The 20,493-nt window shown below is 31.0% G+C and overlaps 1 protein-coding gene across 1 annotated transcript in view; it reads right to left on the bottom strand.

Annotated features, from left to right (window-relative positions):
* The window catches only part of LOC129229328 (Golgi-specific brefeldin A-resistance guanine nucleotide exchange factor 1-like), an 86,409-nt gene that overhangs the window by 42,300 nt on the left and 23,616 nt on the right, over nucleotides 1-20,493 (bottom strand). Inside the window, exons 7-16 of the mRNA XM_054863620.1 lie at nucleotides 19,240-19,326; nucleotides 16,319-16,463; nucleotides 11,265-11,485; nucleotides 8,890-8,988; nucleotides 8,602-8,796; nucleotides 8,138-8,288; nucleotides 6,097-6,311; nucleotides 4,079-4,281; nucleotides 2,107-2,230; nucleotides 1,088-1,213 (exon numbers count right to left, since the gene is read on the bottom strand). Of these exons, the coding sequence (XP_054719595.1) occupies nucleotides 1,088-1,213; nucleotides 2,107-2,230; nucleotides 4,079-4,281; nucleotides 6,097-6,311; nucleotides 8,138-8,288; nucleotides 8,602-8,796; nucleotides 8,890-8,988; nucleotides 11,265-11,485; nucleotides 16,319-16,463; nucleotides 19,240-19,326 (1,566 nt within the window). The remainder of the gene's footprint in view (nucleotides 1-1,087; nucleotides 1,214-2,106; nucleotides 2,231-4,078; nucleotides 4,282-6,096; nucleotides 6,312-8,137; nucleotides 8,289-8,601; nucleotides 8,797-8,889; nucleotides 8,989-11,264; nucleotides 11,486-16,318; nucleotides 16,464-19,239; nucleotides 19,327-20,493) is intronic.

The raw sequence follows: 20,493 nt of genomic DNA, 5'->3' as shown, positions 1-20,493 counted from the left end.
AAATGATTCTACTCCCCCCTAGAGAGTCGTGCCACAGAAATGAGAAATAACTGCATTACAATCTTCAAAATGATGCATGCACTTCCATGAGACTTCATAAAAATGTTCATGGTACACGAATATCAAATAGAGAATTTTTTCCTTTAAAAACTTTTAAAAATATTTTTCTCCCCTTTACTCTTCAATCATATGTCACATTTTATATTAAAAATTAAAAATCAAGTTTTGAGAAGACCATATAAATCTGCTCTAAATCAGTAGAAGCAAATACATGTTCCAATCAACAAACATTAAAATGTATATACAGTGAAATTCTGTCACAACGAACTTCAAGGGCCCGCAAAATTTTATTCATTGTAACAAAAATTGAGTTGCAATGGAATTCGAGCAGTGTAATGGAAATTAAATCGGGTCCGAAAATTTAGTTCATTGATAAGGATATTTGGTTGTATTGGTATTGGTTGTAACAGGATCTCACTGTATATATATATATATATATATATATATATATATATATATATATATATATATGAAAAGAAATCGAGCAAAATTACTATTTAACAATAATTGGGAAAGCATACTAGACATCAACTGAATAAAGAAAAAAAGATCTGCTCAAAAGTTTCCATAATGACCCCAATTTCAATTAGAATTTTAAATATTAGGCTATGATTAGGACAAAGCTCAGAAAGCCCTTTCAGAAGATCCAGATCATTTATCAAGTAGTTCCAGCATTTGCTCATTTCTAAACTTATAGAAAAAATTTTGCAAAAAGAAAGTCAACTTAGATCAATAAAAATAAACTAATGGAACTCATTAAAAATAATAAATTACAACAGAGGTCGTGTTTACAGTTTAATCATAGTTTTGCACATTGAGCTTTAAATTTACAAAAAGCTACCTAATACACTGTTAATTAAAAGAGAAATCAGGAGTTAGATTTAATTTTAAATTATGGTAAATACTCATGCACCCAGAACAATACACATCTTTCTAAAAATAAGCAACTTTTTGAAGGAAATGTAATGCAAAAAATACTTTTGAAATCAAAATAAAATACAATAATAGTTTTACTATAAAAGATTACTTCTATAGTCATTGGAATATTTTGCTTTTTGACATTGTGGTTATGTTGATCAACATTCAGCATAATTATGGCATAAGCAAGAGTGAAAGCAGCATCATTGTTGAAGAACGGCTCATTGTTACTTTTCTGAAAGAAGGGGAAAAAATACATTAAGTGAAACAACTAAAAATTAGAGTATAATACAACAGTAACAATACTTGACTATCAGTCAAAATATTTAATTCTAACTAATTTTACAAAAATAGTTCTACTCATTTTTAAAACTCAATATCTTGCAATACTTGTTTTAAAATATACATTTGAAACTGCTTTTTTCAGATAGAAGTATTTTTATACATCAGCTCATACAAAGTCTAGTCAAAATATAAAAGCTTAGCAAGTAGCGTTTTTGGTTCACAAAGCAAACCATTAAAAGTTAGTCTGTGAATTGCAGTGTCATGTAGTTTTGCTATTTTCTCTCTTAACAAAAATAAAAAAAAATAGGGGGCTGCTGCTGCCCATTGAATGTTTTTCCTTCCTTTGTAACATTTAAAAGAGCCCTCAACCATGGATCTAAACTTTTTTTCCTTTTTTTTTCGACAAATAAGATGCAGTGAATATTCAGAGCATACTCCATTAGAGTTTATTGTCACATAATTAGACAGTACTGACAAAAACATAAGTAATCTCATAATCTTCTCTTGAAACTAGTATATGTATATGGGTTCAAAGTCATTGTTCTCAAGTTGAAAACCCACACTAAAAACGGTTCTGATCATTAAATATTTAAGAATGTCTAATCAACACAAAAGTGATGAAAACAACATATGATCTTACAACAACTTATTAATGATCTGATTATATATAAGTATATATAAGTTTTAATCCCACTTACATATCAATTCCTAGTTAACATCTGCATAACTAATTAAAAATACACATTAATCCAAAATATTATGTTGAAAACATTACTGCAAATTCCTGAACACTGATTTACAATAGATTTTTTTTTTATTCAGTAGGGAATTATTTAAACTTACATGCCAATGCTCAGCAAAATGTTCCATAATTAAAGATATTAAAGGTGCTTCTCCTGGCAGTCTAAAAGTTTCAAGATATAATCTTAAAGCTTCATCAATTCTAAGACCTTCAAAACTGAAAGATCTAAAAAAAAAAGGAAAGAGAAATATTTTCAGCAATCATAACCCAATTTCTCAAGCATATATAGCAAATTTGCATATTGTACCACTGCAATGAAAGTGACACAACTCAAAACTCGTGGGAAATGTACTAGCTATTGGTTTAAAATCTAAATTTAATGTTTTTTCTCGCCACAAAACTTGAACAAAGTAAGCTTATGTAACTGGTGTACAGTGGCATAAAAACGATAGAATCAATAGTGACACATAAAATTTCATAATTTAGAGGAAATATTTTCAAATTTAAACTCGTTCGGGACCACAGCCCGCAGAAGATAGCGCTTCCTTAGGACTGCAGCTGTTATACGCGAACTGTGCATACAGGCCGGAGCAATTTCTCCCGCTAAGCCTAATACACAATTTCGGAAAGTACGTGTTACATAATCATGGATTAAATGTACACTTAAAGTAGAAATGAAACCATTTTTTAATATATGATAAAATATATCATAATTTTAATCATAACAAAAAAATTTGCTGAAAATAATTGATATTCAACAATAAAAATACAAAATACAGTGTTTTTTACTATAAGTACCAAAACTAAAAAATATATTTTGTACAAAAGAGGAAAAATATTTGTGCTTAATATTAGGAAATACTTGAAGAATATTGTAACAATTAATATTTCAAAGCCGGAGGAAATTTTTCAAAGCAAGGAGCAATGTGCATTTTACTCATAAGTATTGTTATGTCTTTTATTGCGCTTAGAGCAAAAGGCACATCTCCGTCTAAGTTCCTTGCCTTATTTTTCAGCGTATGATAATGGAAAGTAACTACTGTATGAAGAACTCCAATAATTTATAGTTGTATCACTGTAACCCAAAATATCCATAGATGGATCAGCCATAAATTTAGATATTCCTCCTCAGAAAGATAACGCGTTCACCATGGCTACACAAATGAATCTAAAAGTAAAACCCCTCGCTAGAATCTCTCATGAAATCCCATTATAAATGGAATAGAAACAGCCACTTCAAAATGAGTACGCATTTCCCTTTTCACTTGAACATTTCGTTCCGAAACCAAGCTGCACATGAGCGTCGTTTGGATCCTTGAGTAGGTCACGCTGTAACCCAAATAAGCGTGATTCAAACGGGCCGAGCAGCCGATGCAATTATGGGTCGCTCGTCTCGAACGGGTTAAGCATGTTTTATAATTTAGACAAAAACTAACCAGTAAACATCACATTATAAATTTTTTGCATATATTTTTTACATCTGAGACCAAATCACTACAAATTACCTCTTGCATAAAACCTTAATTCCCCAAATTGCTGTTTTTTTTTTTTTTGAGTTGTGTCACTTTCCTTGCCGGGGTAGATACGTACACAGAAATGATACTTAACATGAAGTTTTTGAAAATGCTTACATATTCATATATTTACAGCTACTGATGCATGTAAGGCTCATTTCTTCAAAATAATTTGCCTTTACATATTAGGTTGGTTGCCAGGAATATATAAGTTATTCAAAATTTTAAAATTATTTATGTAATTCCTAAAAAAAGTTTTAAAACATTTCAAACATTTTTTATATAACTCCTTCAAAAATCTTATTTCCTAAATGGTGGCCCATCTGGGTTAAGCATTGTATTGATTCATTTAAATCAATAAAAATAAGTTTTTGAAAAAATTCAACAGAAATCTATAGTAAGGATAAAATTGTGATATCCAATGAAACTTTTGATAGTGACAATGAGCAATAAAATCATGTTAAGATTTAGGAATGCAAAATAATAAGTATTTAAACTAAAACAACATCAAGAGAACAAATTAAATGAAAGTTTAAAAATAACAATTGATAATATGTACCTCACAAAAGCTTCAAGAACTTTTAAATTTTTTCTGTTACTGACGTATTCCCCAATCATTTTCTTATCCAACTGTGGATTATCACGAAGAAAAACAGCAACTTCTTGAGGATCTAAAGGATTTTTTAAAAGGCCATGTTCTTGAAGGAAAGAAATTCCTCTGCTGGGTTGAGAATTAAATTGGTCTGTTCCAGTAATAAGAATCTAAAAATGTTTTTAAAGCATAAATTCATCAAAAATTATACACCTAACGAATAGGTCTGTTATTTACATACATGCAAAAAAAAAAGTGAATAAAATTTTACTCTATAAAAGTGTAATCAGTACAATATACTATGAAAGTAACATATTTTTTTTATGCATAGAATTTGTGAGATCAAGATATCACAAGCTATTACCAACTTAAGCAGTAAGTTACTGCCCTTAAGCCAGGGCTAAGTATTCATACCACTTGGACAGAGTGAATCTACTCTGTATGAGAACTCTCATATGAGAAACATTTGTAAATGTCTGGACTCGGTACCAGTGCTATGGATACAGAACGAGAAGAACTGAAAAGTCTTATTGGTTCATATTTTACTAAGAATACAGATTTTTGGAGAGCGAATCCCTGCAGCATTTATCTCTTAAGACTTTATTAGACACTTTGTTATGCATCCTGCTAGTGTTAAGATATGGAAAGGGCCAGGAGTAACATGAAGGATATCATTGGAATGAAAAGTGTATCCATGAAGAGGGACACTTTACAAGCACGGTTGAGAGTAAAGCGCAATGGAGATTAATAGGAATAGACAATTAGATATTTCAAAACAAGATTGTTTATAGAGCCATCAATTTATGGTGGGCTCATCTGCTGAAAAATGAATGATGACAACAGAAATTTTAAGACTAAAAGTAAAGAAATTTTCTGGCCAAAAGTTGTATTATATTTAAAAATTGCCAAATATTATTTTGCATTGTATGTTTACATTTTTATGTTAAAAAATATCCATTAAGATTTTGTAGATTATCATAGTCCCTAAATTAGATGTTAATATGTTAATATTACTAACAGCAAGTTATTCACTTTTTGCGCTACGGATATACTTTTTAAAAAATGGCTGCCAAAAATGTAAAAGTGACTACCATTTTTTTTTGACTCTAGTTGCATTCAGAAATTCTAGTCTAGAGCTGTAATAGGAGAAGGGGGGCACAAATTCTGGCATTCCGGAACACTCTCAGTTTACCAGGTTTTCAATAACCCTTCCCTGCTCCTTTCCAGTGTGCCACAATAACGAGGTTTGAAAAATATATTTAGTTTAACATAACAAACATACGTTTTCCTTTAAAAATAATGAGAGTTCAAGATAGTATCTTAGTAATATTAACAAATGGTTTAATAGCAAAAAAATATGTAAATTAACAATACTTTTTATCATTTTATAAGAAAAATTTCATTGTTTGAATCATTTTATTAAAAAAATGAAATTAAAATGGAACAAACGTTTGAAGTCATAAAATTAAAATATTTTACAACTATATACATATATTAAAATAGCTATTCAATGAATAATAAAACAAACTTACTTCTCAAAAAGGAATTTAAAATAATTTATAAAAGGAGTCATGATTGAATTACAAGTACCATCATTGCTTTGAGTCAATAACTATGACGTATAACTAAATCCATATATATTTATTATTTGTAATTAATAATAAACATTTTTCCTTATTGTGGTTTGTTTTGTGTTTGGGTCTGAAAGTGGATATTTACTTTTGCTGTTGTCGTAAAATGAACCTCAAATTATCCAGGATGCTGGAAAATTCTAATTTTCCTGCTTGCTGGTCAACTTCACTTTTTTCCAGCATGCCAGCTTAGTAAAACATACCATGTTCACACGTGCTCCCTTTTCCCTACACAATAATTTTATACTATTGAGCACATAAACACTTATATTTTGATTATAAAGGTTGAAAACACTCAAGAAGTACAGATTCTCATGCATAAACTAAAAAAGTAATGAAACTGAGAATACATACTTTCTTTTTATGTTTCACAGCCATCAGTATTTCATGACTAGGAATTTCCAGGGAAATTTTCATTCTGTTTGGCAAAATGAGTGGTCTCTGTTTTTCTGGATTATTTATCAAAGACGTTCTTTCAGAATTTTGACTAGAAATGAGTTCTTGTCCTAATAAATATCCAGAAGCACCCTGTTGTAAAACTCCACGTTTTGAGGTATCCAAAATATCTTCTGCAAAAACATTTTTTTAGTTTGTGAAAACAAAAAAAGCTAGTATATTTACATAATTCTGGGGGTAAGTGTAAAGAAGGTACGGTAGAGAAAATTATCCCCTCCTACAGATACATGTACAGATCACCGAGCTAAATAACATAGTTGGAAGTACATGAGCTATCGAATTTACTTTAAGGGTGTATGGTTTGACAAAGGACACAATTCCACCAAGAAAATAATTAAAACTAAAACTGATTTTCCTTGAAGACATTGGCTTTCATTTATAGATCATAAAGATAAAGTGATATTCTATTTCATTTTTTTTTTTTGGTGTAACTTGAATATAGCGAAATTGTGTGAGGTAAGTGGTTGCTTACTTAAACAACTAAACACAGAACAACACTTCTCAAGTTAAGACATTTAACATTTAAAATAAAGATATTTATAGTTCGGCAACATGTTCAAGAGGGCTTTTGTACTACTGAATGAAACATAAATGATGAAAAAAAAAAAAAAAAACTTGGAATCATTAACTGAGAATCAAATTTCTTCTTGGAGAGAGAGAGATAAAAAAAATAATAATAAAATTCAAAAAAATGGACCACTCAGATCGCTTTCCAACTTGTTAGATAACTCAATGATGCAGGTACAAAACCAAGATATAAATTGAAATACACAAACAGAAAAACTTACATATCTTTTAATTGATGCAAGGAAAGGCAGACAGATATGCAAAAACAAATTTGTATCCTTAATCGACTCGTATATACTTTTATCAGTTATATACAAGTGAATAAAGGATACAAATTACATAAAGAAGAAACAACAGGGAATGTCGCAAAGAAAATGTCAAAGCAAAGCTACTGAAACAAAATAAGTACAAAAATATCAACTAAGCAGCAAATTAAAAAAGAAAACATAAGAAAATAGATGAAAAATGTGAAGCTATGTCTGATGCATCATCAGGGGAAAGGGCAAGGATTTACTTTAGGCTATTTCTTCATAGCAAGTGGGAACTAAACTTTCCCAAAGAGCCATCAAAGTGAATTCAGAGTTTTCTTTCTGATGTTGCACTAAACTTAGCTTCATGTTATTCATCTGTTTTCTTGCCTTTTTTCACTTTTAGAAGCTAAAGTGAAAGGTATATTTTAGGATCGTCCAAAATGATATGAAAAAAAATATATAAATTAAAAGTATTTCTCTTTTTATTGCTACCCTAGTTCCACAAAGCAATTTACCAAATCAAAATGTGCATAAATTGTGGTACATCTAGGGTCAAGAACAATTAAAGGTTTAAACTTTTATCGCTAACTTGTAAAACTTCCCCGTTTGTAACCTCTTTATGAGACCCTTTGAAATAAATCTATTACCATTTATTAAATTATTAAGAAATGTCTTGAGAACTTTCTTCTGCTGCATTGAGAAATATTTTTAATTACTAAGAAGGTGATGCTGATGGCAAATGATCTTAATTAAATCTCAGCAAAGAAAATGCTGTATGTAACATTAGTGTTTCAAGCATGCATTATGAAGTTTGTAAAACTAAAATACCTTTTCCGCAATATTTCTATACTTAATTACATTTCACCAATATATTGGCATTTTAGCAAAAACACCACCTTCTCCATGATAAATCAGCATTTTCAAATACTAAATGTTTGCAATGTTTAAATATTGAACAATTCACTTAGTTATTCCCCTTTAATTCTGTAATATCATATAGGACAAGGGCAGGCTTGTGAAGAATACACTTTTTTCCCCTTTGGACCACCTTAATATACATATATAACTACTGTTAAATTGCTACTTAAAAATGAAATGAGCAGGATACTTCAATATCATACCTGAAGCTACTGATGTGTCTATTTCTTGAAAAAGTTGAGTCTGGTTTAACATCCTACATTGGCAATGATTTTCAATATTTTCAACTACAGCTAGGAGTGCTTCCAGAGATAAAAGATGAACTGAATATAATCCTGATACAGGATAGGCATTCTGAAAAGGGTTTTCAATCGTAAAGATCAAATTTGATAAACTAGTGTAACAAATTTATTCAAAAAATCACATTATTTTAGATATATAGTAACATAAAATGATTTTATCTGCACCATCTTTGCCCTACTAGCAACAAGTCTAAACACAGTTGGGATGGTATACAGAGTTAAACATTGATGGCATGGTCATAATGTCATCATGAACATTGAGGCATGATCTTACGACAAAGAGGGTCTGGTCTCAAACTGGCCAATATTTGTTTAAATAAAATGTTATAAAGAAGCTTTTTCTAATAAAAAGAAAATCAGAATACCTTAGACAGCATTTTTGTAATATCTTCAAAGAGATTTGAACAATACAGATCACAGTCATAATTAATGTACAATTCTGTTACTAATCCTGGAATACGCCATAGTTGTGCAACACAATCAAGGGAAATTTCTCTTTGTTCATATGATATTTTAGAAGAATCTGCAGTTATCATTTCTAATAAGGTTTTCAGAAACATCTAAATAAAAAAAAGAAAGAAAAAAAAATTAAATATCCAATTCAGCAAAAATTGCAAAAATGTTACTAAGAAAAAATTTATCTTAAAACTTACTTCTAACTGAAATTTTAAATGAGTTCGAAGAGCTTCAAAAAGGAGAAAACAAACTCGCAATGCAGCAGCAAACACAGTTAGACGTTCAGTAGACAAGAGCTATATTAAAATAAATTATCAGAAATAAACAAGCATTAATTTATACAAAAATATCACTAAACAATATCACAAGTAACAATGCATAAAATGCACAAATTTGCAAATTTGTGCATTTTGTTTCTTGTTTGTTTCTAGCATATATATTTACAAATAATTACAAACAATAAAACCAATTAACAGCAATATTGCTACTGTATTGTCCTGTATCAGCTTGTATGCGACAAAATTTGGGGTTCAACAGGTTTTCAAAAATCCTTGCCAAGTGCTTTACGTCATGCCAGAAAAAATGAGGTTGGAAAAATATACTTAATTTAATTTTTCAGCACTTTTATTAGACTTCCACTGATTGTCATGGAAAAATCTGAGGCCAGCTTTTGCTTATATCTCAGCAACTAGACCACTTAGAGACTTTGAGATTTCACTAAATGATGCTGAAGAATTAAAAATCTAAAATAAAATTATTTTGGTTAGGGTGGAAAACAGCTAATTTATGAAATTTCCCCATTGAATTTTTAAATATAAAACCAATTGTTACAAATTTTGTTGCCTTGCAACAGTAATGTTAATAGTAAAAATAATAAAATTTTGAGTCGAGGTTTCTTTGAAGCAAGCATGAAATGTATTCACTGTCAATTGATCTCGTAGGATTTTTATCTTCATTTATGCCAATAATTGAAAACCGGGCTAAGTAAAGAGACATATTAGGATCACGAGTAACTTGTATGGTTGTGAAACATAAATTTGTTGGTGGAACCTTTAATAGTTAAATGGTTCCAATTAAATTAGTACACAAATAAATCCTAGAGAGGAACAAGGATTAATTTTTAGTTCCAATTGTTTTAAATTTTAGATACATATATAGGTTTTCTTTTTCTTTTAGTATAAAGCATTTTATATGTGAAAATAAGGTGAAGTTTTGTGATGGTAACATTATTCTATTTCTGAAATTAATTTACATTGAAAAGAATAAAATAACAGGATTTTATAAAAAATACTAAGCATTTTTCATAATGCACTCAAAAGGACAAAATAACTTTCTGAGTCAGAAATGACAATTTAAATATTCCTGTAATTTTCAATTATTACAAGAAAATGACACCACAAACATAGAAAAGTGCGGCTCAATTCATTTCAAACCAAACTTTCCCAGAAAAATATGCATATAGTTCAACACTCAAGTTTATGATTGAAAGCTAGATAATGATAAGAAATTCTCTGATGTGACTTGAGTCGCACTTTTCTTCATTTGTGGTGTCATTTTTCTTGGAATAATTGAGAACTACAGGAATACTTAAATTGTTCTTTCTGACTCAGAAAAGGTATTTTGTCCTTTTGAGAGCATTATGAAAAGTGCTTAATATATTTTTAAAAAATTCTGTTATTTAGATATATGTTTTAACTTAAAAATTAATTTAATTTCTATATATTCTCTCTCTAGTATTAATAATTTGTTTAATTTCATTAGTTTTTTAATTAACAATGGCTTTTTTTGTTATTCTGACAAGGAAAATCTAATTGATTGAGAATAATTAAAAGAAAGAAAATACCACAACAATACAAACATTTGTAGTCTTAAAATTAAAATGTTTTACAATTATTACTAAACAAACAAATATTTGCAGTTACCTCCCCCCCCCCCCATCACCAAAAAAAACCCCACCGAGTTTTATGACATGCCAAAAAATTTAACCCTGGTCAACCTCACTTATTTTCCGCATGCCAGCTGATGCAGGATTAATATGGAAAACCCATAACCTCTAAGTCATGCAAAAATAAAATTAATTAGTTAAATACTTTTGTCACAAAAATTTAAAAATATTGAATGACATAAACTTGGTAATCTTTCACCATTATTAGAAAACATCTTGATATATTTTAAATTCAGAGAAAAAGAAATAATAATAATAAAAAAACTGCATTAAAAAATAATTCAAAAATAAAACAAATAAGTAAAAAAAAAAAAAACTACATTAGAACTATAAATAAAGTCGTACACTATGCATAATAAATGAAATCATACATAAATACAACAAAAGCTAATTTCTTTTGGAAAATTATGTGGGTAATACATTAAATGGCTTTTCACTCCTGTAAAAATTTCAGAAACAGATTGAGCTAGTTTCAACACCAAACACTTCATACATATTTATTTATTTATTTATATGTTTGTGTCTAGAATTTGCTTAGTCATTCTATTTTCCCCTTCACAAGAAATGAATGCAAACTAGAAACAGTTGAAATAAAAGACACTACTTAAAAAAGGAAAGCAAGCTTACAGCAAATAAATTTCTACATGTCTCATCTCGTATTAAAACTAAGAAGGACCCAAATCGTCCAAGGTTATCAGCTCCTGCTTCCAACGCCACAGTTATTAGATTGAGACCAACTTGGATCATCGTTTCTGAATTGTGACGATCATGAGGATTGACTAAACACACCAAATATCGAAATAGCTCCCTTACACAAGGCAGACCATATGGCACTAAAGGTCCAGAACCTTCATAAGGAAAAGAAAAATGTTAATTAAAGTAATGATAACAATAACAAAGCATTCACAGACAAAGAACGTTTAATCAGAAATATATTATTCATTAAAGAATACAAAGTATTTTAGAAAAAAGGCACTTTTCAACTTTTAGTTGCAATTTTTCAAGTGTACAAGCTGTACATATATTGAATACTAGCCGCCTGCGGCGACCAGCTGGTCCGCCTTTTTACACCAAGGTTGCCGCCTTCGGCGGCTGCTTAAATAAATTTCATGGCGGTATCAATCAATCTATATCTATACTATTATTAATTTGAATAGAATAATTTCTAGATCTTACCGTTCTGCGGCGACCAGCTGGTTCGCCTTCTTACGCCATTCTATGCAGGCAGCCACCTACGGCGGCTGTTTGGCTAACTTGTCATTTACCTTTTTACTTCAAGTTTTCCGCCTGCGGCGGTTGTTTAAATAAAATTGACAGCAGTATTAATCAATCCATCTCTATCTTTTTTTGTGCCATACACATTTCAAAGCCAAGATTGCCGCCTTCGGCGGCTATCTACCCTTACGATCTATCTCTTAATTTTCTTATCCAGCTCTATTTATTTTAACCTCCCCGCCCATTTCCTAATAAAAACAAAGATCACTCAAAAAATCGCTTTTTTTTATTCAAGTAGAGCAAAAAAAAAAGTTATCCCCAAAATTCCCCGTTGTGTGCAAAAAGTAGCATTTGACACAGAAAAAAAATCTCGCTGTTTTTATTGAAATAAATGCGCACAACTATGAAATGTAGCTAATATAGATACAGCAAAACGTCCAGTTTGGGCGGGGGGGGGGGGGGGAATGGAAAAAGAAATAAATGCAATCCCTAAATAAAACAAAAAAAAAAGAAAGAAAAAAAGCAAGCACTGTCGGAAAAACACGGGGTCATCACTTCATAAAATGTAGAAGTAAACTATATAGGTAAAAAAAAAGATTAACATTTGTTTGCGATTAAGATTCCATCCTAAATATCGAATCGAAATCCAAATAGTGACGTCAGAGACATGAAAGATTGAAGAACGCTTTTTTTCGACCGATGCGTGGAAAGACGTGATGTGTTCAGCATTAAAAAAATTTAAAAAAAAAAAACTATTGCGTATTTTTAAGAACTTTTTTCTTCTGAAGAGGGCGAAATGTTTTTACTATTACCAACTTAAATTTTAGAAATGAGGCTTTGATACTTCTCCCAGGATGATATTAGAAAAAAATAAAACCCAGGAAAGAATGCAAATTAAAGGTTTTTTCAAAAATTCATAAAAAATATAAAAACCGCTCTATTTTCAAAATTTTTTCCTTCATCATATTTGAAATTAAATTTCCTACACTATAGTACAAAAAATATTTGTGTGGTACGTTTGGTTCGGGGTCTGTGAGGTAAAATGTACTAAAAAGTGCAAAAAAACACATAAAACATTAAATAACTTTTTTTCTAATTAAAATTTCAAAAATCGAAGCCCGAGGTGCACATCTTTGGCAAAAACTGCAACTGTATACCAAATTTCATCTTTCTAGCCCTTACCGTTTTCCCGGGAAGTGCGCCACACACACAAACATCTTATTTTATTATATGTATAGATTAGATTTTAAAAAAAATCTTTTAAATTTTTAAAATTTATTTGAATTCTGAAATTTTGAATTCAAACTATGTTTTTTGCAATCACAAGTTGCGACAGGACCCTACTCATTGGTTACTACCCCACTCACTTGTTTCTAGAAACGGCTCCTGTCCCTCCAAGCCTGCCCCTCCTCTTGGGCGGTTACCTGTGTGTAGTTGTGTATGTGTAAGCTTGTGTGTGTGCATAGACCTGTGTGTATGCACATTGGCATGTGTATGTGTGTGAGTGAGTGTGTATGAGCGTGCGTGGGTGTAGGATATGGACGCCACTGACCAGGAGAAGTGGCTACCGGAAGGAGTCGCGCCTGCAGAGGACGGTGAGGTTGAAAAAGGAACCAAACATCACGGACTGTCAAATGAAAACAATTAGCAGTCGTGATTGCTCCAAAAAAAAACCTTGTAAGAGATGTGCCGACCAAAACTCGCTTTTGGAGCAATCTTGGGAGCAGGAAAATAGTGAGTTTGGAGCAGCCTCAAGCAGTAAAACGGCAAATTTGGAGCAACCTGGAGCTGTAACATTGCTAACTTGGAGTAGCTTGCAGCAGCAAAAATTTTAATTTTGCATCAATTTGGAACAACTATGTATATTTCAGGGCTTGGAAAATCTTTAAAATTTGACATGCCCCGCCGAGCATGTTTGTCTAAAAAATACATACCTGAATAAAAATTTTTACATGCTCATTTTTTTTAATTGTATTATAACAAAAATATTTGAATTTGTCATACAGCATTAATCAGATAAAAAACTAATTTAAACTGAATCAAGAATTATTTCAATATAAAACATAAAAAAGGTTTAAATAAATAATACATAATAAATCTGCATTAAAATGCAGTTAACTTAATTAGAAAGTTATAACAATTGCATGCCCAACCGGACATGTAAGAGTACAGGGTGGCGACAGGAATGGCAAAAAAAAGTTTCCTGACTTTTCCCTGATTTCCCTGATTACGTTCACTGAATTTCCCTGATTTACGTTACCATGGATAATGGTTTTCTTCCTTTACCCTACCTGAAAACCACTGCATATTAAATAAAATGCAGTGTTTAAAATGTTTTAAGCTGTTAATTAAAAAATATTTTGAAAATAAGCTTTTTTTTAGTAAAAATGGTATATTAAAATATCTATGGAGAAATATTACAGGAAATCTAAGGCAAATACTTTACTTCCAGTAACCTGTTAACATAAGAATACTAATAAATTATTGAAACCACTCTTAAAGACATGTCTAATCGTGATAAAACTAAAAAACTTTATTTTGAAATAATTTTGAACTGAATTTTCAAGCAGCATAATTGTTGCTGCAAGAATAACAAGTAATTGTGAAAGTATAGAAGTAAATGCAGTTTTACTTACGTAAATAATGGACATATTTATGTAAAACAGATTGGAACCTTTTAAACAACCAGTCATATTGAGCTATTCTCTAATCAAGAACTTAGGTTTTAATGACGGAATACAGCATTTTAACTATTAAAAAATAGTAAAAATATTCACTTATGTACACAACTGAACTTCAAATGATTTTATTATTAGTCGAAAAAAAATCTTTTGTAACAAACAACATTAAAATGTAAAAAGCAATAATTAATTTCAAAATTTATAGTGTATAACTTGGTTTTAAAATAAAAGAATTTTAATGTCTGAAAAAAAAAAACAAAAAACAAAAAAAAAAAAAACCCTTCGTATAATTTAAAGTGACATGGCAAAAAACAAAGTTGATTTTCATTTAACATTCAATTTTAGCAATTAAATAGAAAATGCCAAGTAAAGTACCTTTTAAGCTCTTAGCAGTATCAATTTTTAAAATAAAAAGTTTTTTTCTTGAAATTGTGATTACAGGACGCTAGCTACTTCAAGACAATGAGTAAAGGCAATGGAGCAAAGTCTTTAATTGCGGCTTCCTCTTTACCTGTAGGGTTGTTTATTTTGTGTAGCATGGAACGCCTGGCAGAAAAATTCAAACTACGTAAAATAAACAACTTTACAGATACAGAAGCTTAGGAAGTTTATCCTGTGGTTAATAACTCAAGATTCAGTACTTTGACCTTAAGGGGAAAAAATGCACAAACATGTGTCAGTGTATAATCGCACCTCAATAATTTTACTTTTTTTTTAAAACAAATATTTGGTGGAAAATGCATAGGAAACAAATGTATTTAATTTTGCAATGCAAAAAAAAAAAAAAAAAAAATGTGTCTTCATTTGATCGATTTTCCCTGAATTTTTTATATTTTTTCGAAATTCCTTGATATTTCCCTGATCAATTTAAGTTCCCTGACTTTTCCCTGATCTCCCTGATTTGTCGCCACCCTGGAATAAAAGATTCATTACTGATCAGAATTTTTATATGCCCTGGGCACGTCGGACAATATAACTTTACTGACATATTTCACACACAGAAACATCTGTGACTTATACATAACTGCTTTAGTGCCCATTTAAGTTATTGTGCTTTGATACCTATTTTTAAAATTTGTTTGCTTTTATGTTCATATATACATGTAAACAATATATATATACATGTAACCAAAAGCAAATTCAAAAAGGCTTTTTAAAAAAAAGCAAAAAAGAATGATTAAATTTAAAAACTTTACTTCAAGTTACAAGTGAACAACAAGTTACAAGTGAGTTTAAAGAGATATTAATTATTTTTTTTCTTTCTTTCGGTATATATGTTATTTACTTATGTTTTGACCTTATTGCTGTTATTATTATTGTTGTTATGATTATTTTGGCACATATGTTTACCCCTGTATTAACTAATTCGGAACAAATTTCCAAATTGTTCATTTTGAAAAAAATAAGCTACTAAGAAATTCCACTTTGCCCCACATTTCCCTACTTACGGAGAAAACTTTTAACAACTGTATAAAAATTGGACTTACATCTGGATTACATCATAACTTTTTCACAAGGTCATGGATGAAAACATTATCATTGTTTTGTTTTCTCCCGTCTATTCTTTTAACTTATTAATTATGGTCAAGTTCATTATAAACACCACTTTTTTTTACGTATTAGATTGTGTTGTGTCATTGTAATGAAGCACTGTCATACAGCGTATTGCAAATTGCATATTGCCCCTGTTTGGGCATAGGCTGATAATTTTTAGATCACACAAACACACATAAGTCTATGTATTACATGACAAGATTATACATAGAAGCCATGAGCAAAACATACCTTCTTTTGGCTGCGTTTGGGGGGTGAATCTTACACCTCGAGGGCTTACATAGTCTGTATCAGTATGTTCAGCTAATGCATCATCAGGAACATCAGCATTTACACTACCAGATTCACTGCTAATATCATGCTCAGAAATTTTAACCTTCAAATTAAAGATAAATTTTAGCATTTTTATACCTGAAAGATATAAATTAATAAATGAACACAATACATGAACAAATCAAACATGTTCAAATGGTTGTATTTTTGATATGGCTAATCTTCAGCATTTTATTTATCAAATGCTTACAAGCCTTTTCTTTTGAACAATTTTGAACTCAAAGAGTACGAAAAATTTCTCAAGTGAGAAAAAAGCTTCCCACAGATCAAAATCACAAAATGAACATTTACCAACAACTGTCAGAAAAAAATAAAAACCATGTTTGACCCAACATTAAACAATCAACTTTCTTCAATCATTGTTTCATAATTTAATTTTCATGTTACTACGATAGATTTTAAAGATAAATCCTGCAGGTTCTACAGAAAAAAAAGAAAAAACACTATTAATTTAACCTAAAAAATTCTCCAATGTCTCATTAATTGTTTTGCCCTTGAGATTGCAGAAAAATATCATGAAGGGAAATGAAAAAAAAATGTTGGACATTCAAAATATTTAAATTTTTCTTCAAAATGTTACAACTTGATGTGTGACAAATTTAAACCAGTCATTTTGTCGGATAAAAGCTTCTTAGCTCAGTCATAATTAACATCGTACAGTTACACATTTTGCAACTAAGTAAGAAAAAAAAAAAACTCTCGGTTCTTTTTCTAAAAAAGAAATATTCTTGATAACTAGTGAAGGAGAATAAAAATTGATTACACATTTTATAATGCATTATTTCATGCAGCAAATTGCATTTTTAATAACTGCCATTTTGATTTTCTCTAACAAATTACAACAAATAACATATAAGTTTTTTTGTACCAAAATTCTGGGAAAAATAAATTTGAAAAATTTGGCACCCTGGAACAGCTTTGGAAAAGTTTCAACCCTAACCAAATGTTTACTTTTAATTGCACATCTGGAAAATGAACCAGAGAAGTTTACTAACTTACTTGCTGAGCTTGCCACAGCATAATTAAAGTATAGTATACAGGGAATTTCACAAAGAGCTGAGTAATATTAAAATAAAATAACTCAGAAATGGTAACTGATACAAGAATGAAACAGAGATGTTTATTAAATAAGGAATAAAAGATCTTATGTATTTTGTAGTAAGTTACCACCCTAAAGACAGGGCTAAGGCAGAAATACTTAAAATATATCACCAGCTCAGTTATTCCATCCAAGGACTGCAGTTTCGTGCTTTTTAGCCCTCATCAGTGCGGAATAGGAATCACATGAGCTGGAGGCGAAAAATCTCTTAAGGGAGCAAAGAGAGTCAAACAAACTAGTAGCAAATGCTGAATTAGCAAACCAGATGAGCGACCGCAGCAATGGTGCGGTTCAACTCAAAGATTGATGGCAAAGCCAAGGTATTTTGTAGTAAGTTACCTCCCTAAAGCTGTAGCCCTGGCTTTAGGGTTTTCCCAAGCGTCCCGAGCGTTTGTCCTTACCCCTGGCTTTAGGGTGGTAACTTACTACAAAATACCTTGGCTTTGCCATCAATCTTTGAGTTGAACCGCACACATTGCTGTGGTCGGTCATTTGGTTTGCTAATTCTGAATTAGCTACCAGTTTGTTTGGCTCTCTTGGCTCCCTTAAGAGATTTTTCACCTCCAGCTCATATGATTCCTATTCCGGGCTGATGAGTGCTAAAAAGCATGAAACTGTAGTCCTCGGATGGAATAAATGAGCTGGCGGTGTATTTTAAGTAAAAGATCTTATGCACAAATTCCAAAATTACTTATAAATGTTGCTGACAGACAATGGTTCCCCATGTTGTAGTTACAGCAGGGTTGCCCCCCCTAAATAACGAGATATCTCCCCAAATCAGAAAAATATCCCTCAAAAAATTTCAATGGCCCAGTCTGCACCATGAACCCCCCCCCCCCCCCCTAGGTTGGCACTCTTGGTTACAGTATAGTTTTTTTTTTTTTACATAGATCAGAAGGTTTTTTTTCTTTTTCTTTGTTTTAATGCTTAAGTATCAAGAGTTTAAAATCATCGAGCTTTTATTCTTCAATGACAAATTTCAAAACATTGAAGAATAAAGGTTGCAAGATATCCTGATGATAAAAATATGGGTTTTTGAAAAACTTTAACGCCATGTTTTTTTTCTCCCTAATAGAGCTGTTTACTTTCTTCTAACCATTTGTAAAAGAGTGCATTCCACAGGGACTGGCAACCCTTTTTTAATGTGAACCTATTGGTGGAAGCTGAAAGTTGAGAATTATGGCATCCAGTTTCCACAAAGACAGAAGCACCTGGTCTCTAATGATGTGAATTGCACTATGAATTTAATTTAGTTGAGAGCATCCAAGCCATATCCACACACAAATGATATTTAACAAGCTATATAATCAAACGACATGGTTGCTGTGGATATTTTGCTCCTTGAAAATCCACCAACTAGGGCTGTGCTTGAACTTGTAAACTTGAATATAAGAGGTCAATGTCTTTCCACTATGTTACCTTGTCTTCCCCTTCTCATTGACTGGAAAGAGCAAACTACGAGTTAAAGCTAATGAGCTAACTGATTTTGATGAGACTGGTTGTAAAAGACGGTTACGACTATAGTTACAGTCTATTTCTAAACTGTTTTCCAAAACTCCATTGTAAGTGTGTGTTCACAACTTGCTGGCAACCTTTGTAAAAAGTTTTAAAACTCTATACTAAATTTTACCAGTAATCATATATTTCCTTCTGCTCTCAGGTTTTGTTTCAGGTAAACAAATTTTATGATTCACTTAAAAATTAATGAACTGAGACTAACCTGATTTTCTGTTTCAAGAGATTCACCAGGCAATGCATTGTTACCAATGCTGTCCCTTCGAACACATGCAAGGTCAACAGAATATGGCTAAAATAGAACATTAAAATGAGATTCAATGCATAAGAATAATAATTTCAACCGTTAACACAATCAATAAAAATGTGGTTCAAATCCAATTTTAAAATGACATTAACAGAGGTGCAAACGTACAGCAACAACAACAAAAGTGCCACATGATTCAAATTAGCACTAGAACAATTTTTTGAAAAATAAGTCTGAAAGAAGTTAAATGAAGTCCATGTTCAAAATGTGAAATAAATTTAGCTTGGACATGTTTCAAAGTAATATTTTCTTAAAATAAATTAGTCTTAAATTACATATTTAAAAGAAACTGCCTAAAAATTTTACTCGCCACTCTATTCTATTTTTCTTTTTCTTCTTTTTGTAAATATAGTGTCTAATTGTTTTGTCAGTCACTTATCTAGTGATCTACATATTTATTTAATCTTATTGAGGCAAGTATGGATAAAAATGAAACTCAATAACTGGTTCTATTTTGGGGGGGGGGGGACGCTGTAAGGATTGTTAGTTTAACATCAGTTTCAGTCAAAGAAGAAAAACTCATTGGAAACATTCAGATGCATTACTGACAAAAGTTGACAGTCTAACCTTTTATTTGAGGGGGGAAAAACATGATAGACTAAACTTAAAAATTTTTGATTAAGAAATATAGAAAAAGACCATAGTGTCAAACAAAATGTAGTATTTATCACAAAATAAGAGCGAACTTAGAGGGCTCTGCTCCTACTTCGCTGCATTTGAAATAATTATCCTTTCATTAATAATCCTTTCATAATAATCCTTTCATTGCTGATGAAACTAAGTAGTAATACTTAAGCCCATTACTGTTCAATCATGGATTGCATGGAGTTGGCAAACATCAGTTGAGACATCTGAATGAGGGGGAAAAGAAAAATTTGATGTGTGTGTTCCACTCATTGGAATAAGACTCTGCTTAATTTGGAGGCTAACATGCATCTGCAAAAGCTAGCATCCCTAAAAACTAATAGATGTGTCTTTTTCTGCCTTTAAATCGGATGTTTGCCTTTCCATACAGTCCGTGGTCAGACAGTAGATGGCTTATTCCTGGCCAATTTGGAGCTTTTTATTGACACCCAAGCAGATTGAAACCCTATTCTTTAGCACGACCTCCCCTAAAATGGTAGTCTGTACATACTCCTGCTCTGCTTGATA

Source organism: Uloborus diversus, chromosome 9 (genome assembly GCF_026930045.1).
Source record: "Uloborus diversus isolate 005 chromosome 9, Udiv.v.3.1, whole genome shotgun sequence".
In the NCBI taxonomy this organism is placed as follows: domain Eukaryota; kingdom Metazoa; phylum Arthropoda; class Arachnida; order Araneae; family Uloboridae; genus Uloborus; species Uloborus diversus.
The sequence above is the reverse complement of the archived record's forward strand: the minus strand, read 5'-3'. Positions and strand labels throughout refer to the sequence as shown.